This window comes from Oncorhynchus masou, chromosome 5 (genome assembly GCF_036934945.1).
Source record: "Oncorhynchus masou masou isolate Uvic2021 chromosome 5, UVic_Omas_1.1, whole genome shotgun sequence".
In the NCBI taxonomy this organism is placed as follows: domain Eukaryota; kingdom Metazoa; phylum Chordata; class Actinopteri; order Salmoniformes; family Salmonidae; genus Oncorhynchus; species Oncorhynchus masou.
This window is the reverse complement of record NC_088216.1, coordinates 63,493,012-63,513,339: the sequence shown is the minus strand read 5'-3', so window position 1 is coordinate 63,513,339 and position 20,328 is coordinate 63,493,012. Positions and strand designations below refer to the sequence as shown.

General features: G+C 42.2%; 1 protein-coding gene across 1 annotated transcript in view; it reads right to left on the bottom strand.

The window, feature by feature from the left end:
- The window catches only part of arhgef10la (Rho guanine nucleotide exchange factor (GEF) 10-like a), a 117,272-nt gene that overhangs the window by 86,701 nt on the left and 10,243 nt on the right, over positions 1-20,328 (bottom strand). Inside the window, 11 exon segments of the mRNA XM_064966416.1 lie at positions 75-191; positions 1,195-1,374; positions 2,437-2,514; positions 2,906-3,009; positions 3,937-4,045; positions 4,696-4,794; positions 5,780-5,910; positions 6,171-6,275; positions 12,739-12,926; positions 16,063-16,090; positions 16,807-17,088. Coding sequence (XP_064822488.1) covers positions 75-191; positions 1,195-1,374; positions 2,437-2,514; positions 2,906-3,009; positions 3,937-4,045; positions 4,696-4,794; positions 5,780-5,910; positions 6,171-6,275; positions 12,739-12,926; positions 16,063-16,090; positions 16,807-17,083 — 1,416 coding nt within the window. The 5' untranslated portion in view covers positions 17,084-17,088.

The window sequence follows — 20,328 nt, the reverse complement described above, 5'->3', positions numbered from 1 at the left end:
TTAGAGAGTATTTAAAGAGAAATAGTGTATTAGAGAGAAAAAAAGCACATAGACAAGTCTACTTTGTAACTCACCTTTAAGAATTCCAGGAAAGCTGGTTTGGACATGCATGCCTTCTTTATGAGGGCCATGGCATTGGTGAAGTTATTGACATAGTCGCTGTAAACATCTAGCACCATGGACTTGGAAAACTGTGGAAACCCAGAAAGGTGGGATTATGGGAAACACAAAATCTTTGGATATCAGATCAGGAATCTGGTGGCTTTTTCATGAAACAAATTATTTCAGGGACAAGTCATGTTTGGTTATTTGATCTGTGAAAACATCTGACAATATTTTTCTTCTGACAGATCTTCGAAGTTCCTAGAAATTCAACAGCTCATCTCGTAATCCTAATACTGGAAATCCACAGGTTATTTCAATGTTGCGGAGGGTAGAAAATTGCCATTTAAATGTGGTATTTAATACCCCGATCTGTTAACACCCTTCACAATCCTTTAGAGGGGGTGAGGTGGGGATGTTGAGACGCGGCTGTGACAGCACAGTCCTTCGCTCTCCTTTGATTAAACACTAAGCGGGCTGCTGACAGCAGCAGTAGCTGGAGGAGCAGTAGCTGGAAAATTACCCAGTCTCACATAGAAATGAACCCTTTACTTCACCTGTTCTTCAGGCCAGGGAAAAACAACACACAGATGCAAGTGTGAGACCTATAGCATAAATCATTAACATCTGGGTTACAAATCCAGACTCAGGTGAAAAAGAGAAATCCCCTCTCACTCTCCAACAACAGGCTCCTTTGGCTGGTGTCAGGATATTAATGAAACATCACAATAAACAGGGCCAGTAGGAAGGCAGATGGGTCGGAATGGTGTCTTTGATAGGTAAATAATGAGCAAGCCTTATGGGTGAGCACATTGCAGAGGGTCACAGCAGCACACTCATAGATTAGTCCAATGGACCAGTGCCAATGCAATAAACACACATATTCTGAGATTATTTGCTGCAAAAGAGATATTCATCTAAAATGTAATTATCTCCATGTTTGAGGTTAGTGTTGTTTTCTCAATTTTAAGTGCAGCTCATTATAACTGTGTGTGTGGAAATTGTCTTCTGATGGGAAAACTGACTACTTTTAGTTGGACAAATAAAATATCTCTCTCTCTCTCACTCTCACACTCTCTCACTCTCACTAACCGAGGCCACAAATAGGTCCCCAATCTTCTCACTGCTGTCCCACTCAGCCACACGTGATGCCAGTGCGATCTGGAACATGGAGTGACACTGAGTGATCTCCCGTAGACGGTGAAATATGGGCCGGATCTTCCGTGGGCTCAGAATGCGTGGGTCCGCCTCTAGCAAGGGCCTTTGGTACTCCTGGGGAAACAGTACACCCAAGTTAACTTGGATTAGGTGTGCTTTACGGTAGAGAATGATATAAAATACACAGCTAGGCCCTGATCATAAAAAAGCCACACATCAATAGCAACATCTCTCAACAGATACAACAGCAGCATCCAACAGGGCTTGGACCCTTACTGGAAGGCACATTGATGCAATCGTCAGTTAGTAACACTCCTATAAGCAACTGCAATTAGTTAAGATGCTGTACAGTATCAAAACTAGTCGACTGTGTAAAACATGTGCACATTACTGCAATGTCTTTTAAAGTGAGTCATTTAAATATGGCAAATGTAATCTGTGAAATCAGAAACTGCCAGATGCAGTAAGCAGAAAATCAGCAATGAAAGTCAATGTTTGGAAACAACAATAGATGATAGACTAGTGCTGCTATTGTTGTTTTACAAGCTTCCCCTGCCCAACCATAAATCCTCCACAGCAAATTAATTATCGACAAGTGGAATATGGACAGGGGGCATAACACAGGCAATTTCTGATTTTATAGGACTGAAGTCGCAGTTCTTAATGTAATGGCTTTTTTCTTTTATGTTTCCTCTAGCAGTGAGCTGGCCTTGTTGAATGGAAAGCAACATCACAAAACAAGGATTAACATTCCAATTATCAAACACAATCATCTCGTGACAAAACAAAGGTAGTACAGTGTTGTATCTTAACAGAAAACATAACCCTCCCACTGATCGCGCCTGTTTCCATTTCAGCTGGTGTGTCTCTTCATCTCTGAGGGGAGATAACGAATGCTTCTCTCTCCACCACAGAAAAAGAGAAGAGAGAATCCCATTCTGTGATTCTGTGAAAACCTGACAGAGAGAATCTCTCTCTTAGCATCAGCAGTGCACCAAAGATGTGAGAGGAATCTGTTCTATCACGATTATTTATGCGGAGCAAGCCTGGTAATTTCATACTCATCTCCAGTTTCCTTTTCAGACGCATTCTTAAATGCTGAAAAGATGAAAGTATTACATCTGTCAGAGTAAAAGCATAGGGCGGAGAAGGGATGGTAGGGAGTAAAGCACTCACCTGAAGGATTCTCCTGAGGGACTCAAGATAACTGCGCTCACTCTGAATGATGGAACCCAGGATGTGGCGTCTAACCACCTGAGAGAGGAGGCCAGGCAGGGAAACATACAGGTGAGAGGTCAACGATCACACAAAGAAAACGGCATGATGGGAGTGTGTGACAGGTTGTTTGATAGTACTAGGCTACTGTAGTCATGCCTGGGCGTGTGATTGTAATCGGGTAAGAGAGTTTGGGTTGGGCAGCCTTCTTTTCATGAGGCCCGGATTTACCCTGAGGTTTCCCTTGAAATGAGTAGCCCTGTACTTAACTGTAACAGACATATTTCTCCCAAATTGTACTACCGAGTCAGTGTTGCCAATCTAAAAAAAAATTGTTTGCATCATTGCCTGCATATCACATGAATTTAGATGTTCACAGAATACTCTGACACCCACACAAATGCAAACATCTGTATACACACATACACACCTGCTGGCTGCTCAGCCCCTCAGGCATGGGGCTCAGCTGTGCAGGAGGCTGTTTCACCTCCGACACAGCCACATCCAGGTACCCTGCATCATCCTCCACATCCTCTGCACAGGGGAACACACACACGCACACTCAGAGGCACATTTACAGCTTTCACATCTCAACTGGAGCCACAATCCCAGATGCACTCCAACTTTATTATCTCTAAAATATAAAGAGATTTGCACTCTGCATGAAAGACTTAGGAGGGGAAAAGATATTGCAAATGAACAGCATGAATACAAAGGTGTTCAGAAGGCACTCAACAAAATCCAAACTTCCCTGCAACCATATAGACATAGATACTAAAACTGATTTTCGCCAGCCAACACCACTCCAATTAATGACTTTGGAACGATAATCGTGTATCAGTATCTGAAATATATAATGCTGCCCAGATTCCCCCTGATCAACAGCTACAAATAGAACCACTGGCCTCTTTACCTCTTTTTGATTGTAGGAAAATTATTTGATTTGTGGCTCTGTTATCTGTGGTTTCTGGAGCTGCTCGACACTCCATTAACGGATGGTAATCTGGTTCCATTGTGTACCGAGGCTTCCTGGGGTACAACCTCTGTCATGTGAGATTTTCTGCCCGTTCCTCTCCCACACATCAAACCCTTCCGTTCGCCACAGAGTATGTCTTTAATCGGCGCGAGCCGCTCGACTTATCCCAGCTGTGTCATTTGAAATATCTTACATCGTTTAGATCATTTGCCACGAGTCTTTTCTCTTTTAAAGCTGGGATTGGAAAGGAAATGGGAGGCTTTCTTCTCTATCTGCCGCTAACATTACTTTTGGCTCGGCTAGCGTCACACAAGTTCTCCACAGCAGCTTAATTCAAAGCGGCAGATGAAATGTATGTGAACTCCTGTCTTCCACAGAAACTCTCATTTCACAACAAATTTACACATATCTCCATAAAAGGGATACTTTCATCTGAGACAGTCATTTGACAAAAAGTCATTTTGAAGAACTTTTTCCCAGATTACCTGAGTGGTCCTTCTTGTGCAGGAAGGAGACTCTCCGCATGAAGGCTATTTTGGTCTTGTCCAATCCATCCTTGGTCCCACTTCTAGCGGCCTTCATTAGCTGATGAACCTGGTTCAAAAGGACAAAGAGGCCAAAACAGTTAGTCCACGAGGAGAGAGAGGACAGAGCCAGGGAACACTGCAGAGTAATCCACAAGGAGAGATAGAGAGAGATGGGACACTGGATGCATCAAGCCATGAATACTGCCATATGCGCCTCTCAGTTGGTCTGTAACTGTCTGATCTAGTCACTAATCAGGAAGTCTATGAGGAGATCATAGATTCTGCGAACCACAAACCCCACCCTGAGCATCACTGAGGCCTGGCAGACTCGTGATGCACACAGACCCAGAATATACCCATGGTGGTGGTATTTTTAAATGATGCCACTTCAGGAAACTAGGTTATCAACTTGGAAAAACTGGCAATGTGTTTATGGATGCAAATGTGTTTTACTCATGCATGTATCCCTAAAACTTGTCCTCATACTAAACTAGAAGGAGAGACAAATCTCTCATGAGAACGACTGTTTGGAGGAAAGCAGAGAAACATTAGCAAGGACAGGATGGTAAAGAAAGTGAATCATTATAATGCACTTCATACTACAGCAGGCATATTTTGGCTTCGGTAATATTGTAATCATTGCATAGCCTTCTGGATGCTGTAATTTTGAGTTCTAAATTGATGTCATGTTGTGTTTTCTTACTGCCAGTTATATACCTTGGTGTCATAGTTGTTTTTCCCACCCAGCCTCATGGCTATTTCACGTTTGGTCCTGGCACAACGCTCCCTCAGCCGACGCACGTCAGGGGAGTACTGCTAGAGTACGGGAACGCCACAGGTGTTGGGCAGTGTGGTGCGAAGCAGGTCAGGGCAGGTTGTGTTAAACCACACAGCAGGACACAGGGATGAAGGAAGGGAGATGAGACAGCAGAATATTGAGGGAAAAGGGATCAAGACAAAACAAGCAAGGCAACACCTGGATTAATCACAAGGGTGGAGAGCGGAAGCTTAGAGCACTGCGCTGGTCAAAGGGTAATGTCAGCCTGGACTAATAGCAATGATCTTGGTGAAGGAAGTGAGTGCAGGGGGGAGGTTGAGGCAGACATGAAGAGGGAGGAGGGGATGTTCATAGACTACCTCCTGCTGTGATATTCATTTCAGTAAAGCCACCATCGTTTCTGCCCAAACGTAACAAGCAAGTGTTCATAACAAGCAGGTCATCGCTCCCCTCTGTATATGGATATCATTTCATAGAATGTTTTCTCAATCTACGTATCAATAGCACCAGCTCTGTCAAATATGTTTTGGCAAAACGTCCCCATAGTGTACTCGACATACACGGTATATACACAGGGATGAGCCTGGACCAAGTCTGACCAGAATAGCGCACAACTTCAATGAGTATATACTGCCCCCATGTGGCAGAGAGAGAGCCTACAGTCACCTACAGTATGGTTATAACATACAGCTTCTGGACAGTGTCATGACTTTGATGCCTTTCAAGTGAGAAGGAAGCTTGTTTATTCTCAGGCCACAAAGCGAGAATATTAACCCACCCAGACAGGGCTGATACATGTTTCATGTTCTTTGTATTTTCCCCAACAGTTTCTCACATGAATAAAATAATTGTGGTGGGAGAGCAGTAGCATTGGGTGAAATATTCTCTTTGAGTCATGTCTTATGCATTGAAGACAGACAGACAGACCAGACAGACCAGACAGACAGACAGACAGACAGACAGACAGACAGACAGACAGACAGACAGACAGACAGACAGACAACAGAACGCCATCTCTCCTACCTTGCTGCGGGTTGGTAGCTTGCTCTCGGTATCAGACTGCTCGTCGTAACTTTCAAACTCACTGGAGCTCCAACCATTGCCTGCACCCTGGGGCATTTCTTCTCTGTGCACATCCTCGTAGATCATGTCCCCTGACAGACACACACACACACATAGATATACTGACATCAAAAAAGCACAAAGACTGTACAGTGATCCAAGGACTGACAGTGCATTGTCAGACAGCAGATCCTCAAGCTCAATCAAGCACAGCTCAGTATTTAAGAGGAACCAAATGCCATTTGAACCCAGGTCTGATGTGCATTGATCCAAAGACTGATGGTGCAGTATCAGAGAGTGGAGACATTCAATAAAAGCAGTCAGTGGCCCGAGCCCCTGCCCCAGAACTCACCTTCGTCAGGGGAGAGTGGTCCCTCACAGGGCACGTCATCATAGATCACCTCCGGGCTCCCTGTCTGGAGTGCTGCATCGGCCTCATCATCATCCACCCCCTCACCTATTGGGGAAGACAGTAAGGACCAGTCACAACCCCAAGCCACAGAGCCAGGAGGAGGGTTTGTCAGTGATTATTTTGCATGGCAACCAAACTTCAAGAGCAAAACCACAAGCATTATAGCCCAAGGTTCTGTAACTTCGATGTTGTAATTGTCAGTGCCATTTACATCAGTGAGATGTACAGTGGCAAGAAAAAGTATGTGAAGCCTTTGGAAAAATCTGGATTTCTACATGAATTGGTCATAAAAGTTGATCTGATCTTCATCTAGGTCACAACAATAGACAAACACAGTCTGCTTAAACTAATAACACAAACAATTATATGTTTTCATGTCTTTATTGAACACACCGTGTAAACATTCACAGTGCAGGGTGGGAAAAGTATGTGAACCCTTGGATTTAATAACTGGTTGACCCTCTGGCAGCAACAACCAAATGTTTTCTGCAGTTGCGGATCAGACCAGCACAACGGTCAGGAGGAATTTTGGACCATTCCTCTTTACAAAACTGTTTCAGTTCAGCAATATTCTTGGGATGTCTGGTGTGAACCGCTCACTTGAGGTCATGCCACAGCATTTCAATCAGGTTGAGGTCAGGACTCGGACTGGGCCAGTCCAGAAGGTGTATTTTCTTCTGTTGCCCACCCAACTTCTGTTGAGCTTCAATTGGCGGACAGATAGCGTTACATTCTCCTGAAAAATGTCTTGATAAACTTGGGAATATGTTTTCCCATCGATAATAGTCCAGGCCCTGAGGCAGCAAAGCAGCCCGAAACCATGATGCTCCCTCCACCATACTTTACAGTTGGGATGAAGTTGGTGAGCTGTGCCTTTTTTCCTCCACACATAGTGTTGTGTTTTCCTTCCAAACAAGGAAAACTGTCTGTCTGTAGTTTCATCTGTCCACAGAATATTTTGCCTGCAGCGCTGTGGAACATCCAGGTGAACCTTTGCAAGCGTCAGACGTGCAGCAATGTTTTTTTTAACAGCAGTGGCGTCTTCTCATGAACACCATCCTTGTTTAGTGTTTTACGTATCGTAGACTCGTCAACAGAGATGTTAGCGTGTTCCAGAGATTTCCGTAAGTCTTTAGCTGACACTCTAGGATTCTTCTTAACCTCATTGAGCATTATGCGCTGTGCTCATGCAGTCATCTTTGCAGAACGGCCACTCCTAGGGAAAGTAGCAACAGTGCTGAACTTTCTCCCTTTATAGACAATTTGGACTGATGAATATCAAGGCTTTTAGAAATAGTTTTGTAACCCTTTCCAGCTTTATGCAAGACAATAATTCTTAATCTTAGGTCTTCTAAGATCTCTTTTGTTCAAGGCACGGTTCACATCAGGCATTGCTTCTTGTGAATAGCAAACTCAAATTTTGTGAGTGTTTTTAATAGGGCAGGGCAGCTCTAACAAACATCTCAAATCTCGTCTCATTGTTTGGACTCCAGGTTAGCTGACTCCTGACTCCAATTAGCTTTTGGAGAAGTCATTAGCCTAGGGGTTCACAATCTTTTTCCAACCAACATTGTGAATGTTTAAATGAAGTATTCAATATAAGACAAGAAAAATACGATAATTTGTGTGTTATTAGCTTAAGCACACTATGTGTGTCTATTGTTGTGACTAAGATGAAGATCAAATTTGATGACCAATCTATGCAGAAATCCAGGTAATTCCAAAGGGTTCACATACCTTTTCTTGCCACTGTATATCATAGTCTTGAAAACATCAACAGTTCATTGATTATATTAGCAGGGACTTAGCAGGGAGGCCCTGTGTGTTGTTGTTATTTGTGGTAAGTGTGGGGTTGTGCTATGGAATTGTGGCAACATGATTATATCCACCTTGTTTGTAATGTATCGACCCTATCTATCTCCACGGTCTGCAGGATTTGTAATTAATTGCTTTGGGAGTGTTTCAGCCTAATTTAGCTTAGGGGCTTTATTGATTCGTTTTTAAATTGTGATTTGTCTGGAACGGTTCCTTATAAACCTCAAACATCAACAATCACTGGATTCAATTAATCTGATGAGAGATGTGTATTCTGACATGGATTAGCCACCACAGCTCTATATAAGATTCTAAATAACCTTGGACACAATCCAAGAGAGAGACAAAACAGCCAGTGTTCTTCTACTACAATAGGAATTAAATACGTAATCGTGCACACACACAGACACGCACACATCCTCTCTCTGTGAAGAATGTGTACCGAATGAAAGAGGAATAACTGAATCTTGGCTATCAGCCTGACTATCTGCAGATCTGCAAAGTAACTGACTCAGTCTTCTGAACAGTGCTCATTATTTCAAACAGCCTGGGTGTAAGCCTGAGTGTATTTCTTCAAGCTGAGTTCATTTTCCCCAACAATCCCAGAAGGCAACACAACAGAACTCAGGCAATTTTCACCTTGGTTTGGTGAAAACCTTTTTAGCACAGTATGGCATTTCTTGACGGTAGTCCTGGGATTAGGACCCAGACTGGTCGTAATGTTAGGACCAGAAGAAAATGTAAAGCTGGTATCGAACTCAATGACAGAGCCCAGGTACCAGAATCTTTGAATCGGTTACAAAGTTACTATTACACTGTAGTAATCCAGTACTGATAGTAACACAGAACATCCATACTGTAGTACGACTAAATGGCAACAGTGTTATCAAATGTGTCAAATAGATTTGTATCAATCTAGAGGAATGTAAGTCCACACACACCCATACAGTTATAGAGCGGACAAAAAATAATATTTTCCCCCTCGGAATGCTGAAATTAAGGTTCTACAGCTGCACCATTGAGAGCATCTTTGCTGGCTGCATCATCGCTTAGTACGGCAACTGCAAGGCACCCGACAACAAGGTGCTAAAGAGGGCGGTGAGTGCGGCCCAGTACATCACTGGGGCCGAGCTCCCTGCCAACCAAGACCTCTATACCAGGTGGTGTCAGAGGAAGGCCCAAAAAATTGTCAAAGACTCCAGCCACCCAAGCCATAGACTGTTCTCTCAGCTAACATATGGCAAGTGGTACCAGTGCACCAAGTCTGAAACCAACAGGAACCTGAACAAATTCTAACCTCAAACCATAAGACTGTTTAACAAGACTGCTAAATAGTTAGTCCAGGTAGTCATTTAATTATCTCATTGACCCTTTTTTGCAATAACAGTGTAAACACACTGGATGCTTCCCCACACTCACACATACTTACGCTGACTGATACCACAACACACACACACATAACACGAGCACACATGCAAACTGCTTGTAAAGTAAGCATTTCACTGTAAGGTCTAAACCGGTTGTATTCGACAGATGTGACAAATACAATTTGATCTGAATCTGACGCCACACATACAGTTGAAGTCGGAAGTTTACATACACTTAGGTTGGTCATGACTTAGGTCATTAAACTAGTTTTTCAACCACTCCACAAATTTCTTGTTAACAAACTATAGTTTTGGCAAGTTGGTTCGGACATCTACTTTGTGCATGACACAAGTCATTTTTCCAACAATTGTTTATAGACAGATTATTTCACTTATAATTCACTGTATCACAATTCCAGTGGGTCAGAAGTTGACTGTGCCTTTACACAGCTTGGAAAATTCCAGAAAATTATGTCATGGCTTTAGAAGCTTCTGATAGGCTAATTAACATAATTTCAGTCAATTGGAGGTGTACCTGTGGATGTATTTCAAGGCCTACATCCAAACTCAGTGCCTCTTTGCTTGACATCATGGGAAAATCAAAAGAAATCAGCCAAGGCCCCAGAAAAATAATTGCAGACCTCCACAAGTCTGGTTCATCCTTGGGGGTAATTTCCAAATGCCTGAAGATACAACGTTCATCTGTACAAACAATAGTATGCAAGTATAAACACCCTGGGACCAAGCAGCCGTCATAACGCTCAGGAAGGTGACGCCTTCTGTCTCCTAGAGATGAACGTACTTTTGTGCGAAAAGTGCAAATCAATCCCAGAACAACAGCAAAGGACCTTGTGAAGATGCTGGAGGAAACAGGCACTAAAGTATCATTATGCACAGTCAAACGAGTCCTATATCAACTTAACCTGAAAGGCCGTTCAGCAAGGAAGAAGCCACTGCTCCAAAACCACCATAAAAAAGCCAGACTACGGTTTGCAACTGCACATGGGGACAAAGAAAAAGTATATTTATACTTTTTGGAGAAATGTCCTCTGGACTGATGAAACTAAAATAGAACTGTTTGGCCAAAATGACCATTGTTATGTTTGGAGGAAAAAGGGGGAGGCTTGCATGCCGAAGAACACCATCCCAACTGTGAAGCACGAGAGTGGCAGCAGCATGTTGTGGGGGTGCTCTGCTGCAGGAGGGACTGGTGCACTTCACAAAATAGATGGCATCATGAGGGAGGGAAAGTTTGTGGATTGATTGAAGCAACATCTCAAGACATCAGTCAGAAAGTTAAAGCTTCGTCACAAATGGGTCTTCCAAATGGACAATGACCCCAAGCATACTTCCAAAGTTGAGGCAAAATGTCTTAAGGACAACAAAGTCAAGGTACTGGAGTGGCCATCACAAAGCCCTGATCTCAATCCTATAAAACATTTGTGGGCAGAACTGAAAAAGCGTGTGCGAGCAAGGAGGCCTACAAACCTGACTCAGTTACACCAGCTCTGTCAGGAGGAATGGGCCAAAATTCACCCAACTTATTGTGGGAAGCTTGTGGAAGGCTACCTGAAAGGTTTGACCCAAGTTAAACAATTTAAAGGCAATGCTACCAAATACTAATTGAGTGGATGTAAACTTCTGACCCACTGGGAATGTAATGATAGAAATAAAAGCTGAAATAAAATCATTCTCTCTACTATTATTCGGACATTTCACATTCTTAAAATAAAGTGGTGATCCTAATTGACCTAAGACGGGGAATTTTTACAAAATTGTATTAAATGTCAGAAATTGTGAAAAACTGAATTTAAATGTATTTGGCTAAGGTGTATGTCTTCAACTGTACACTCACTGTACACTGTACACTCACACACACACTTTCACACTCACCAAATAAGCTGCTGCTACTGTCTATTATCTATCCTGTTGCATAGTTACTTCGACCCTACATATACACTACCGTTCAAAAGTTTGAGGTCACATAGAAATGTCCTTGTTTTTTTTTTAAAGCTAATTGTTTGTCCATTAAAATAACATCAAATTGATCAGAAATACAGTGTAGACATTGTTAATGTTGTAAATGACTATTGTAGATGGAAACAGCAGATGTTTTATGAAATATCTACATAGGCGTACAAAGACGCATTATCAGCAACCATCACTCCTATGCTCCAATGGCACGTTGTGTTAGCTAATCCAAGTTTATCATTTCAAAAAGACTAATTGATCATTAGAAAACAATTTTGCAATTATGTTAGCTCAGCTGAACACTGTTGTTCTGATTAAAGAAGAAATAAAACTGGCCTTCTTTAGACTAGTTTGAGTATCTGGCTCATCAGCATTTGTGGGTTTGATTACAGGCTCAAAATGGCCAGATCAAAGACCTTTCTTCTGAAATTCGTCGGTCTATCCTTGTTACGAGAAATTAAGGCTATTGAATGCGAGAAATTGCCAAGAAACTGAAGATCTTGTACATCACTGTGTACTACTCCCTTCACAGAAAAGCGCAAACTGGCCCTTACCAGAATAGGAAAAGGAGTGGGAGACCCACGTGCACAACTGAGCAAGAGGACAAAGACAGTGTCTAGTTTGAGAAACCGACGCCTCACAAGTCCTCAACTGGCATCTTCATTAAATAGTACGCGCAAAACACCAGTCTCAACGTCAACAGTGAAGAGGCGACTCCAGGATACTGGCCTTCGAGGCAGAGTTGCAAAGAAAAAGCCATATCTCAGACTGTCCAATAAAAATAAAAGATTAAGATGGGGAAAAGGACACAGACACTGGACAGAGGAACTGATCACAAAACTGAGGTACAGATTGTTAAATCAGATTTCTACAGTATCCATGCATGATGCTGAAAATGTTTACACCACACTATTATAAACTAAGGCATACATTTTTTAATATCAACAAGAACAGGGAGTATGTGAAAGACAACTAAAGAGAAAGGTGAAATAAAGTTGAGCAGAGCCTGGCTTCGTCAGGCTCCTTACAGAGTCCTTAGTGGACCACCTTCAAATAGCCTAATGTCAGCAAGAGCAATTTCCCTCGGTGGAAATAGGCCAATAGTCTACTATTGATCCTCATCCTGAATTAATTGAATTCCTGTCATGTCCATGTTGAAATCAAATCATGGGAGGGAGAGAGTGTGTGCTGGCTGTTGCCCTTTGGAAGTTCCACACAACGATGACAGACCAATACAGTTTCTTTTATTACTGTAAAACAATGGAAGTTATGAAGGCCTATACTGTAATTGGTGTAAGCTTGCTCTCTTCTGTATATATCATGTTTCATGTATCTATATCTATGTAGTTCTGTACCTTCAGAGTGTTCTCTCAAGCTGGAGCTCTTCTTCTCAGTCTCCACGCTATGGTCCTCCGAGTCGGTCTGGTTCTCCACTGGTAACATGTCTCCAGGACCAGACCTTTCCTTGGACTCCTCCCTGGGCTGCTCTCCCACTGAAGGTGCTGCAGCGATGGGCTCAACCAGCTCAACCGGGCCAGAGACCCTGGAACATACCAGGCAGAGTATTGAAAGCAGTTATGACCACTCTAGGCTGGGTCCTGTGTGGCTCATTACAAGTGAATTGCAGTGTGGAGGAGGAGGAGGTCGAGGAGGAAAGGTGAAGTAGGCGGGGCAAAGAGTCTGAAGCACTGCTGTCCCAGCATGTTAACGCCTTGATCACACAGACAGTGTCATTGCACAAAATGGTGAGCAGCATAATCTGGAAATGTGTGCAACAAAAGTTACCATTTTTGTCAAGCCGTCTATGCATTTTTGTCAAGCCGTCTATGCATTTGATGCACATGTTCGATAAATCCAACGTTTGCACCACACAACACACTGCAACTGCAACGCAATGCTACAAGTTAAATACAGAGTTCCATTGGAAATTAATTAACTTCTGGTGTACCAAAACGCAATGACGCTGTTGATGTGAACGAGGTGTAACACTTCCTTAAACCTGCCACAGCTATATGTTCCTAGTGCAGCTCATTTCTGATAGGTTGGTCAGTCCTATTCACTGTGGTGTGATGATTCTGCTGACTGCTGTTGTGAGGGATGGAGAGAGTCATCTGATCCAGGTAAACTCATGTGAGACCATGAATATGATAATGTGACCTTACCTCCTGCTTGATATATTAACTGTGAGCTATGAAAGATCCCCCTAAATGATAGCCATTGATCACCTGACATTCCTAAAGCCTAACCATAATAATGACTGGCCCTGGAATATTGCCTTTGAGACATCTCCTAATACTGATCTTGTAGGTATTCTGTAAAGAGCTACCACTTTCTTATGTTTTCAAGCTACCAGTGAGAGTTACAGCAATCCTCCCACATGCTTGATTATACAGCTAGATCTGGGATGGAGGAGAAACCAATCTCATTAAATGCATCCCTCCCACCATCCCTCTCGACTTTGCCAACAGCCAATATGTCAATCAGTCAGCAAGATACTGTACCTCTCCCCTGATCCAGACATGCCTGACAGTCCTCAATGTTTACAGAATTACTCAGTTTAGTTGTGTAGGAAATATTTTGAAGCCAAATATAGCTTGCAAGTAACCTATTGGCCAGACTTTCTGTATATATTATTGCATTACCTTCTTTGGCAAGACAACAAAAAGGCATAAGCTAAAGCTTGTTTGAGTAATGTTGAAACTTCAAACCCAGTTCCTAGTAATGTCCGCTAATAAACGTTTCAACTGTTCACATTGCACTGCCTCCCCAAAGACACCAGACTCAGTCAGGAAGCAGCTCACGGGGCTGGCAAAGACAACCCAACATATTACAGCTAAGAGTTTTTACAGAGTAATGTCTACTCAAGCAGTTTTCTATGAATAAGAACTTTCTAAAATAAATGAGAAGAAAAACTATGCTGGTGTATAATGTGCCTCAGACATATTAATAACACAGCATACCTCATCATGAAACACAAGAAACCTGTTCTGTAAAATTCATACAGAACGCATGTCTCATTACTGTGGTTTCAAATGGGTATTTAACCAGACGTTTTTTGAGAACACAAACTATTTCAATGTTTAAAAGACTGAAAAGTATATATTGTATGGTTCATCTTTGTAGGCCTACGCCCTTCACTTGTCTATACAAGCCCCTGTGATTCATAGGCCTATAGCAGAAGAAATGGCAAACGTGTTTCAATGCAAATAGAACAGACGGAGGCACAGTGAGCAGCCTGAATGCAAGGCCTTAGATGTGTTTCAACGCCCTCTAACTACAGAACACAGTCAACCAGGGAGCCATGTTTACTTGGCTTTCCTCCCGTCTCTATGGAAATAGTGCTGACCATGCTGATGATGGGCTAGCTAGACCTTCATTGTAACTACAGTTACTATAACGAGTCGAATCAAACAACACACCATCTGCTATAGCAACTGCATCTTGCGTCTGCGCCCTGACAGTGTACACAGGTCTGTATACGGCATCGGTGTCTTTTGTAACATTGTTTACTTGAACAGCTTGCAAACCCAGCTTGCAGATCTACCACTAAGCAGAAATGGGAGTGTTGTAAAGTGGGGTTTCTTCGGGGGAGTGCTAAAGGTGAGCCCCTGTAGTCTAAGGCTACAGCTCAACAGAACATAAAGCAGAGCCATATAAATGTCAAGTGTCAAGTTGTCATGGTGACCATTGTCCAGGACTTTTCATCTTAAGGGTCTCACTTAATGAAAGCTATCTGTCAAAGGTCCTAGAATCAACAGATGCACCTAGAAACGCGCACGCACACACAATACCACTGCTTTCCTGACTTGAATAGACCTGTAGACATGTGATGCATGTTCTACAACAATGTTTCTACTACAAAGTATTCTTTGCGATGCAAATATATCTGAATCTGAGCTGAAACAGACACACAGAGCAAACGTGCTGACACACAACTTACACCTTGTTGGAGGAAAAAGCTATTGATAGCTCCACTAGGAAAGGGAGAATATTGACCCGCAGTGAAACAGTCTACTCAGCAGAAATCTTCCAGAGGAGAAATCGCAGAAACCACAGTCCCTTCTCTCACAATCCAACCCTGTTCAAACATACACACACACAGACACACTGAGAGATACACACTATCACAGTCACTCACATACACCCAGCTTTTCAGCACAGGAAAGCCCACAGGAACGACAGGCCCTGGCTCTCCTATCAGCATGGGTTTCCCAGCACACTTCCTAGCACACCATCATGCTGGGACCTAACCAGGACCAGTGCCCCCCACCAAGACAGGGGACCCCAAATTAAAAGGTTGATAACATGTTTCTAATGTACATTCTAGTGAACCCCCTAACTCATATACAACTTTTTACACTGCAAACTGCTATAACCTGCAGACTACAGAGTACCTGTTTAGGCTACTGATTCAATATGTTAGACATGGAAGAGTTTTTTTTCCAACATAGCCTCTGTCACAGATTTGCCATCTCCTTTGATTTCCTTTTTAAACATATCAGTACTATACCTTTCTACTTTGACACGCCCCTTCTCTATGAAAAAAGAGATGTTTCTGATTTTGGGTCATGCTAATACAGTATATTGATAACTTAATGAAGACAGATGTTTCCTCCTATGAGGCCAAACCACACAACCCCTGAAGATGGAATGCAGATAGAAAGCAGAGAGTCTCTTACCGCCTGGGTGGGTTGCTAACTGGAACATCTGTGGGGAGAAATGAAGCGGGAGACATTAGACATCTTTTTTTTAAATATAACGTCATGCTTGTGTTTGTTACTATAACTTGTACAGCATGTACCATATGGGAAGGACAGCTAACAAGTTTGGGATACATCCAGATAGGTCTCAATGTGAGGAAATGTGTATAGAAAAGTATATCTTATTTCCTCTTTACTTCATCTTAATTGACCTTGTTTTATGAAGAGCGGTAGGTCCTGTGTCTCCAAGAAGACAATCGCTGATGAAAACAGACCACAGGAATTGTATTATTAGCGCTATATAGGTCCTGTGTGCAAATCAGCTTTTATGGAAGATATTCCTATTCAAACTATTATTTAATTTATCCAGAGACAATGTGAGCCCCCTCATCTTACCTGGGAGGGCAACGTCCCAGCCGGACACCCGTGTCCTCCACCATCCGCTGGGTAACAGGCTTCCACCGTACAGCATCATCAACCCCAGAATTCCCCAGTCGAGAAATGCACCACAACCCACTTAACGGATTACTACGCGTAGGCTTCGTGAGAAGTATTTTAATTAAGCACTAATCGCTTCCTTTTGTCCGACAGAAGTTCACATAGATTTAAATCTCCTTCTTTAGCAAGGAGTGTAATTAGCATCTATTTAAGAACGGGCAGCACCTTATGAGACCAGTGGAGAAGAGTCACTCACAATGTGTTGTAATAGAAAGAACACTTTACCTGAAGAGGCCGTGGAGTCTTGTCCCTGTGAGGGATTGTCCTCCTGACCAGCAGGGGGCATTGCATTGAGGTGCTGTTGTGAGTGTGCAAGGGGTGTTGTTACTGCATTGTCATGTGGTTGGCTTGTGGCCTCCATAGATGACTCATTTGCCGTTTGCATGGCTTCCACTGGGTCTTTCTCATCAGCACTGTCATCAAACTCAAACTTCTCTCCTTGCTCTTCATCTTCCTCCTCCTCTTCCTCCCTCTGTTGCTGCTGATAATTCACAGTGGACATAAGCTCTGGAACAGAGAATAGAGACAAAGGGATAGTACAAATGTTGAAGAAAAAAACAGAAATAATGTTCCTTGTCTGACAAAAACTGACATGCACTTGACTTCCCAAAATTTGCTACAATTTAGAAACTGATTGGAGTATTTGTTTACAAAGCAAACACATATAAATAGTTAAATGTATAAATACACAAACCACAAAAAGGTATAACAGTTGTAAGTACTAATAAAGTGTACTAAGGTATCTATGTAACCACCATGAACATGCAAAGGTTTTAAGACACTTCAAGTGGAATGTCCATTTCATATACATGACAAACTATTTTGGTAAAGCTTATTTACTTTGTGCTCTTTTTTCAATGACTAATCGTTGTTTAAACTTTACACAGTACTAAGACTCTAATCTGTAGTTTGTGTATGGGTGCTGGCTGCTGAGAACTCAGGGTGAAAACTTAAAAGGTGGAATTATGTTGGAATGGGCTCCAGTTCCCCCTATTACAAATTTTTTGATTATCTGTACTTATATGTATATTTTTGACAACTTTTACTTCACTACATTCCTAAAGAAAATGTACTTTTTTAATTTCCCCTGACAACCAAAAGTACCCGTTACATTTTGAATGCTTAGCAGGACAGGAAAACGGACTCACTACACACACATGCTTCATTTGTAAATGATGTCTGAGTGTTGGAGTGTGCCCCTGGCGATCCGTAAAAAGAAGGAAAAAAATGGTGCCATCTGGTTTGCTTAATATAAGGAATTTGAAATGATTTATATACTTACTTTTGATACTTAAGTACCGTATATTTAAAACCAAATACTTTTCGTCAAGTAGTATTTTACTGGGTGACTTTCACTTTTACTTAAGTCATTATCTTCAGGTTAAACGTGGAATGCCTTGAATGCCTTCAGTTGTACAACTGACGAGGTATCCCCCTTTCCCTTTCCCCTTACTCAAGTATGGCAATTGGGTACTATTTCCACCACTGGTTTTAGTTTCATTCCAATCTAAATTCCAGAAAAAAACAATGGTGGAAACATCAGCCTGGTCTCATAGATGAGACATAACAGCAAACGTTAATCTGGGACACTGAAATTAGTATAATATGTTACATTTGGTATGGTTACATAGGACAGAAGGTAACTTAAGGCAAACATGAAAGTAGGGTGGTTGGGTAGGTGTATAACACAAATGTCTAACAACCCGAAGGTTGTGTGTTCGAATTTCATCACAGACAACTTCAGCATTTGAGCTAATTTGCAACTACTTATTACTTTTAGCTACTTTGCAACCACTTAGCATGATAGCTAACCCTTACACTAACCTTAACCCTATTAACCTAACTCCAAACCCTAACCTTAACCCTAACCCCTAGCCTAGCTAACTTTAGCCACCAAGCTAACATTAGCCACAACAAATTGCAATTTGTAACATATCATAAGAAATGGATGATGGACAAATGAATACATACCATACCAAACTTAATATATCATACTAATTTCAGTGTCCCAGATGTACATTTACTATGTTTGGAAACATTAGCCTCATACTGTTTACATAGACATGTATTGTAATACTAAATAATATTTAGACAACTGCAAGATATTTTGTGAAGAAACAGTCTATTCCTGGATTCACAGGTCACTAAATCCTTTCACTGGATCATCTGATGTAAATTTAAAAAAAATAATAGTTAAGTCTGGTCAGAGTTGAGTTGTTGTGACCACTACGCTGTATTACCTACATTACTGAATGTGGGTCACTAGCAACAGGTTGTTTTGACTAGTTTGCTTTCTCAGGACTGTGAAAAATTCCAATCCTTTAAGCACGGCAGAATTATGGCTGCCTCCAGAACCACAAAGGAAGAGACATGCAACAGAGAGGGGATTACAGTTCCAGTATAAAAGCAGGACAAAATTGCTGAGAAAGGCTGTTAGCATAATTAAACAGTCTGACAGGGCTTACCTGAAGATTAAAGGAGATATCTATACCCTGACGGTGATGAGCCCATACGGGTTGTTTCTGTCATTTTAATAGGGTGTTCCTCTCACTACATACAACGCGTCTGGTCTAAATACCTCAACCTCATAGCTGGGGGGGGGGGTTCCCTACATGTAGAGGGCGGCTCTGTATCCTTAGCAGAGCACCACTCCTGAGTCCTGGAGTTCTGGTGAAGTCTCATAGTGCAGCATCTGCTTTACATTTCGATTAGTGCTGAACTGTTTCCTCTGCAGGAACATTCCTGGCCCTGATTGGCCTGTTTGCACGCCCCCTTGGGGAATGACAGCATAGGGTAAAGTGGGGTGGACCAGACCATGGGCGGCAACAGAGTTTGGAGCTGGCCCATTTGGAAATCATTGCACAATTAATTTTCATCCCAAATCCTCCACCGAATACAAAGTCTGACTCAACCCTCTCCTGACAGTTCTATCAGGAAATTAGGTCAGTTATAGGGAGTGGGGTACTGTAATGTTGTTGGCATGGTGATGGCTTGAAACTACTAAACAGGGATACTTTTCTAATCTTAATTTGAGACGTATTAAACATGAGTGGCAAAGTAGGCCAGGTTTGAAAATTGCAGTCACTTTTCTTCAGGGGTAATACTAAGACCATATCCTCACTCGGTCGGTGCAATTCTAGTCATGTGTGGACCCAGCCCACCACGGCCTCTATCCTCTTCGCTGTACCACAAACCCAGTTTCTCCAGACGGCCCACTTACTGCTCTAATAAACAATGAGCCTTTTGTAGGGGAAAAGCTCTGCTCACTCTCAGAAAGCATTGTTTCTGCAATGGTCACTGAACTGCTGGACTGTCTGGGAGTGAGATCACAGGTCAGAGGGTGATGACATGCTGTGCTGTATGTGATATGTCAGAGCCATGCTCTGCTCAGTATAATGGAGGATCTGTGGGATAAAATCAATGAGAACTGCTCCTCCCTCCGAGTTAAATACTTTAGTAGTCTACCGCCATGTATAATGGAAAAATCACCAGGGTTTTTTCCAGAGAAGGAAAAGCAGGATTGGCAAAATAATCTTTCATAATAGGTTCTGTTGGTGTAATTGATATGATCTTTCGAGCAGAGCATCCCCTAAGTTCTTTGACATTGAGCAATATGTATTAAATACTCTAACACAATACAATTGCACAATGAAAATTAATGAGATGTCACTTTTTGCATAAAAAATGCACTTGACATTGCTGGCAGAAAATAGTTTGCTGCCTGACTAATCAAATCAAAGTTTATTT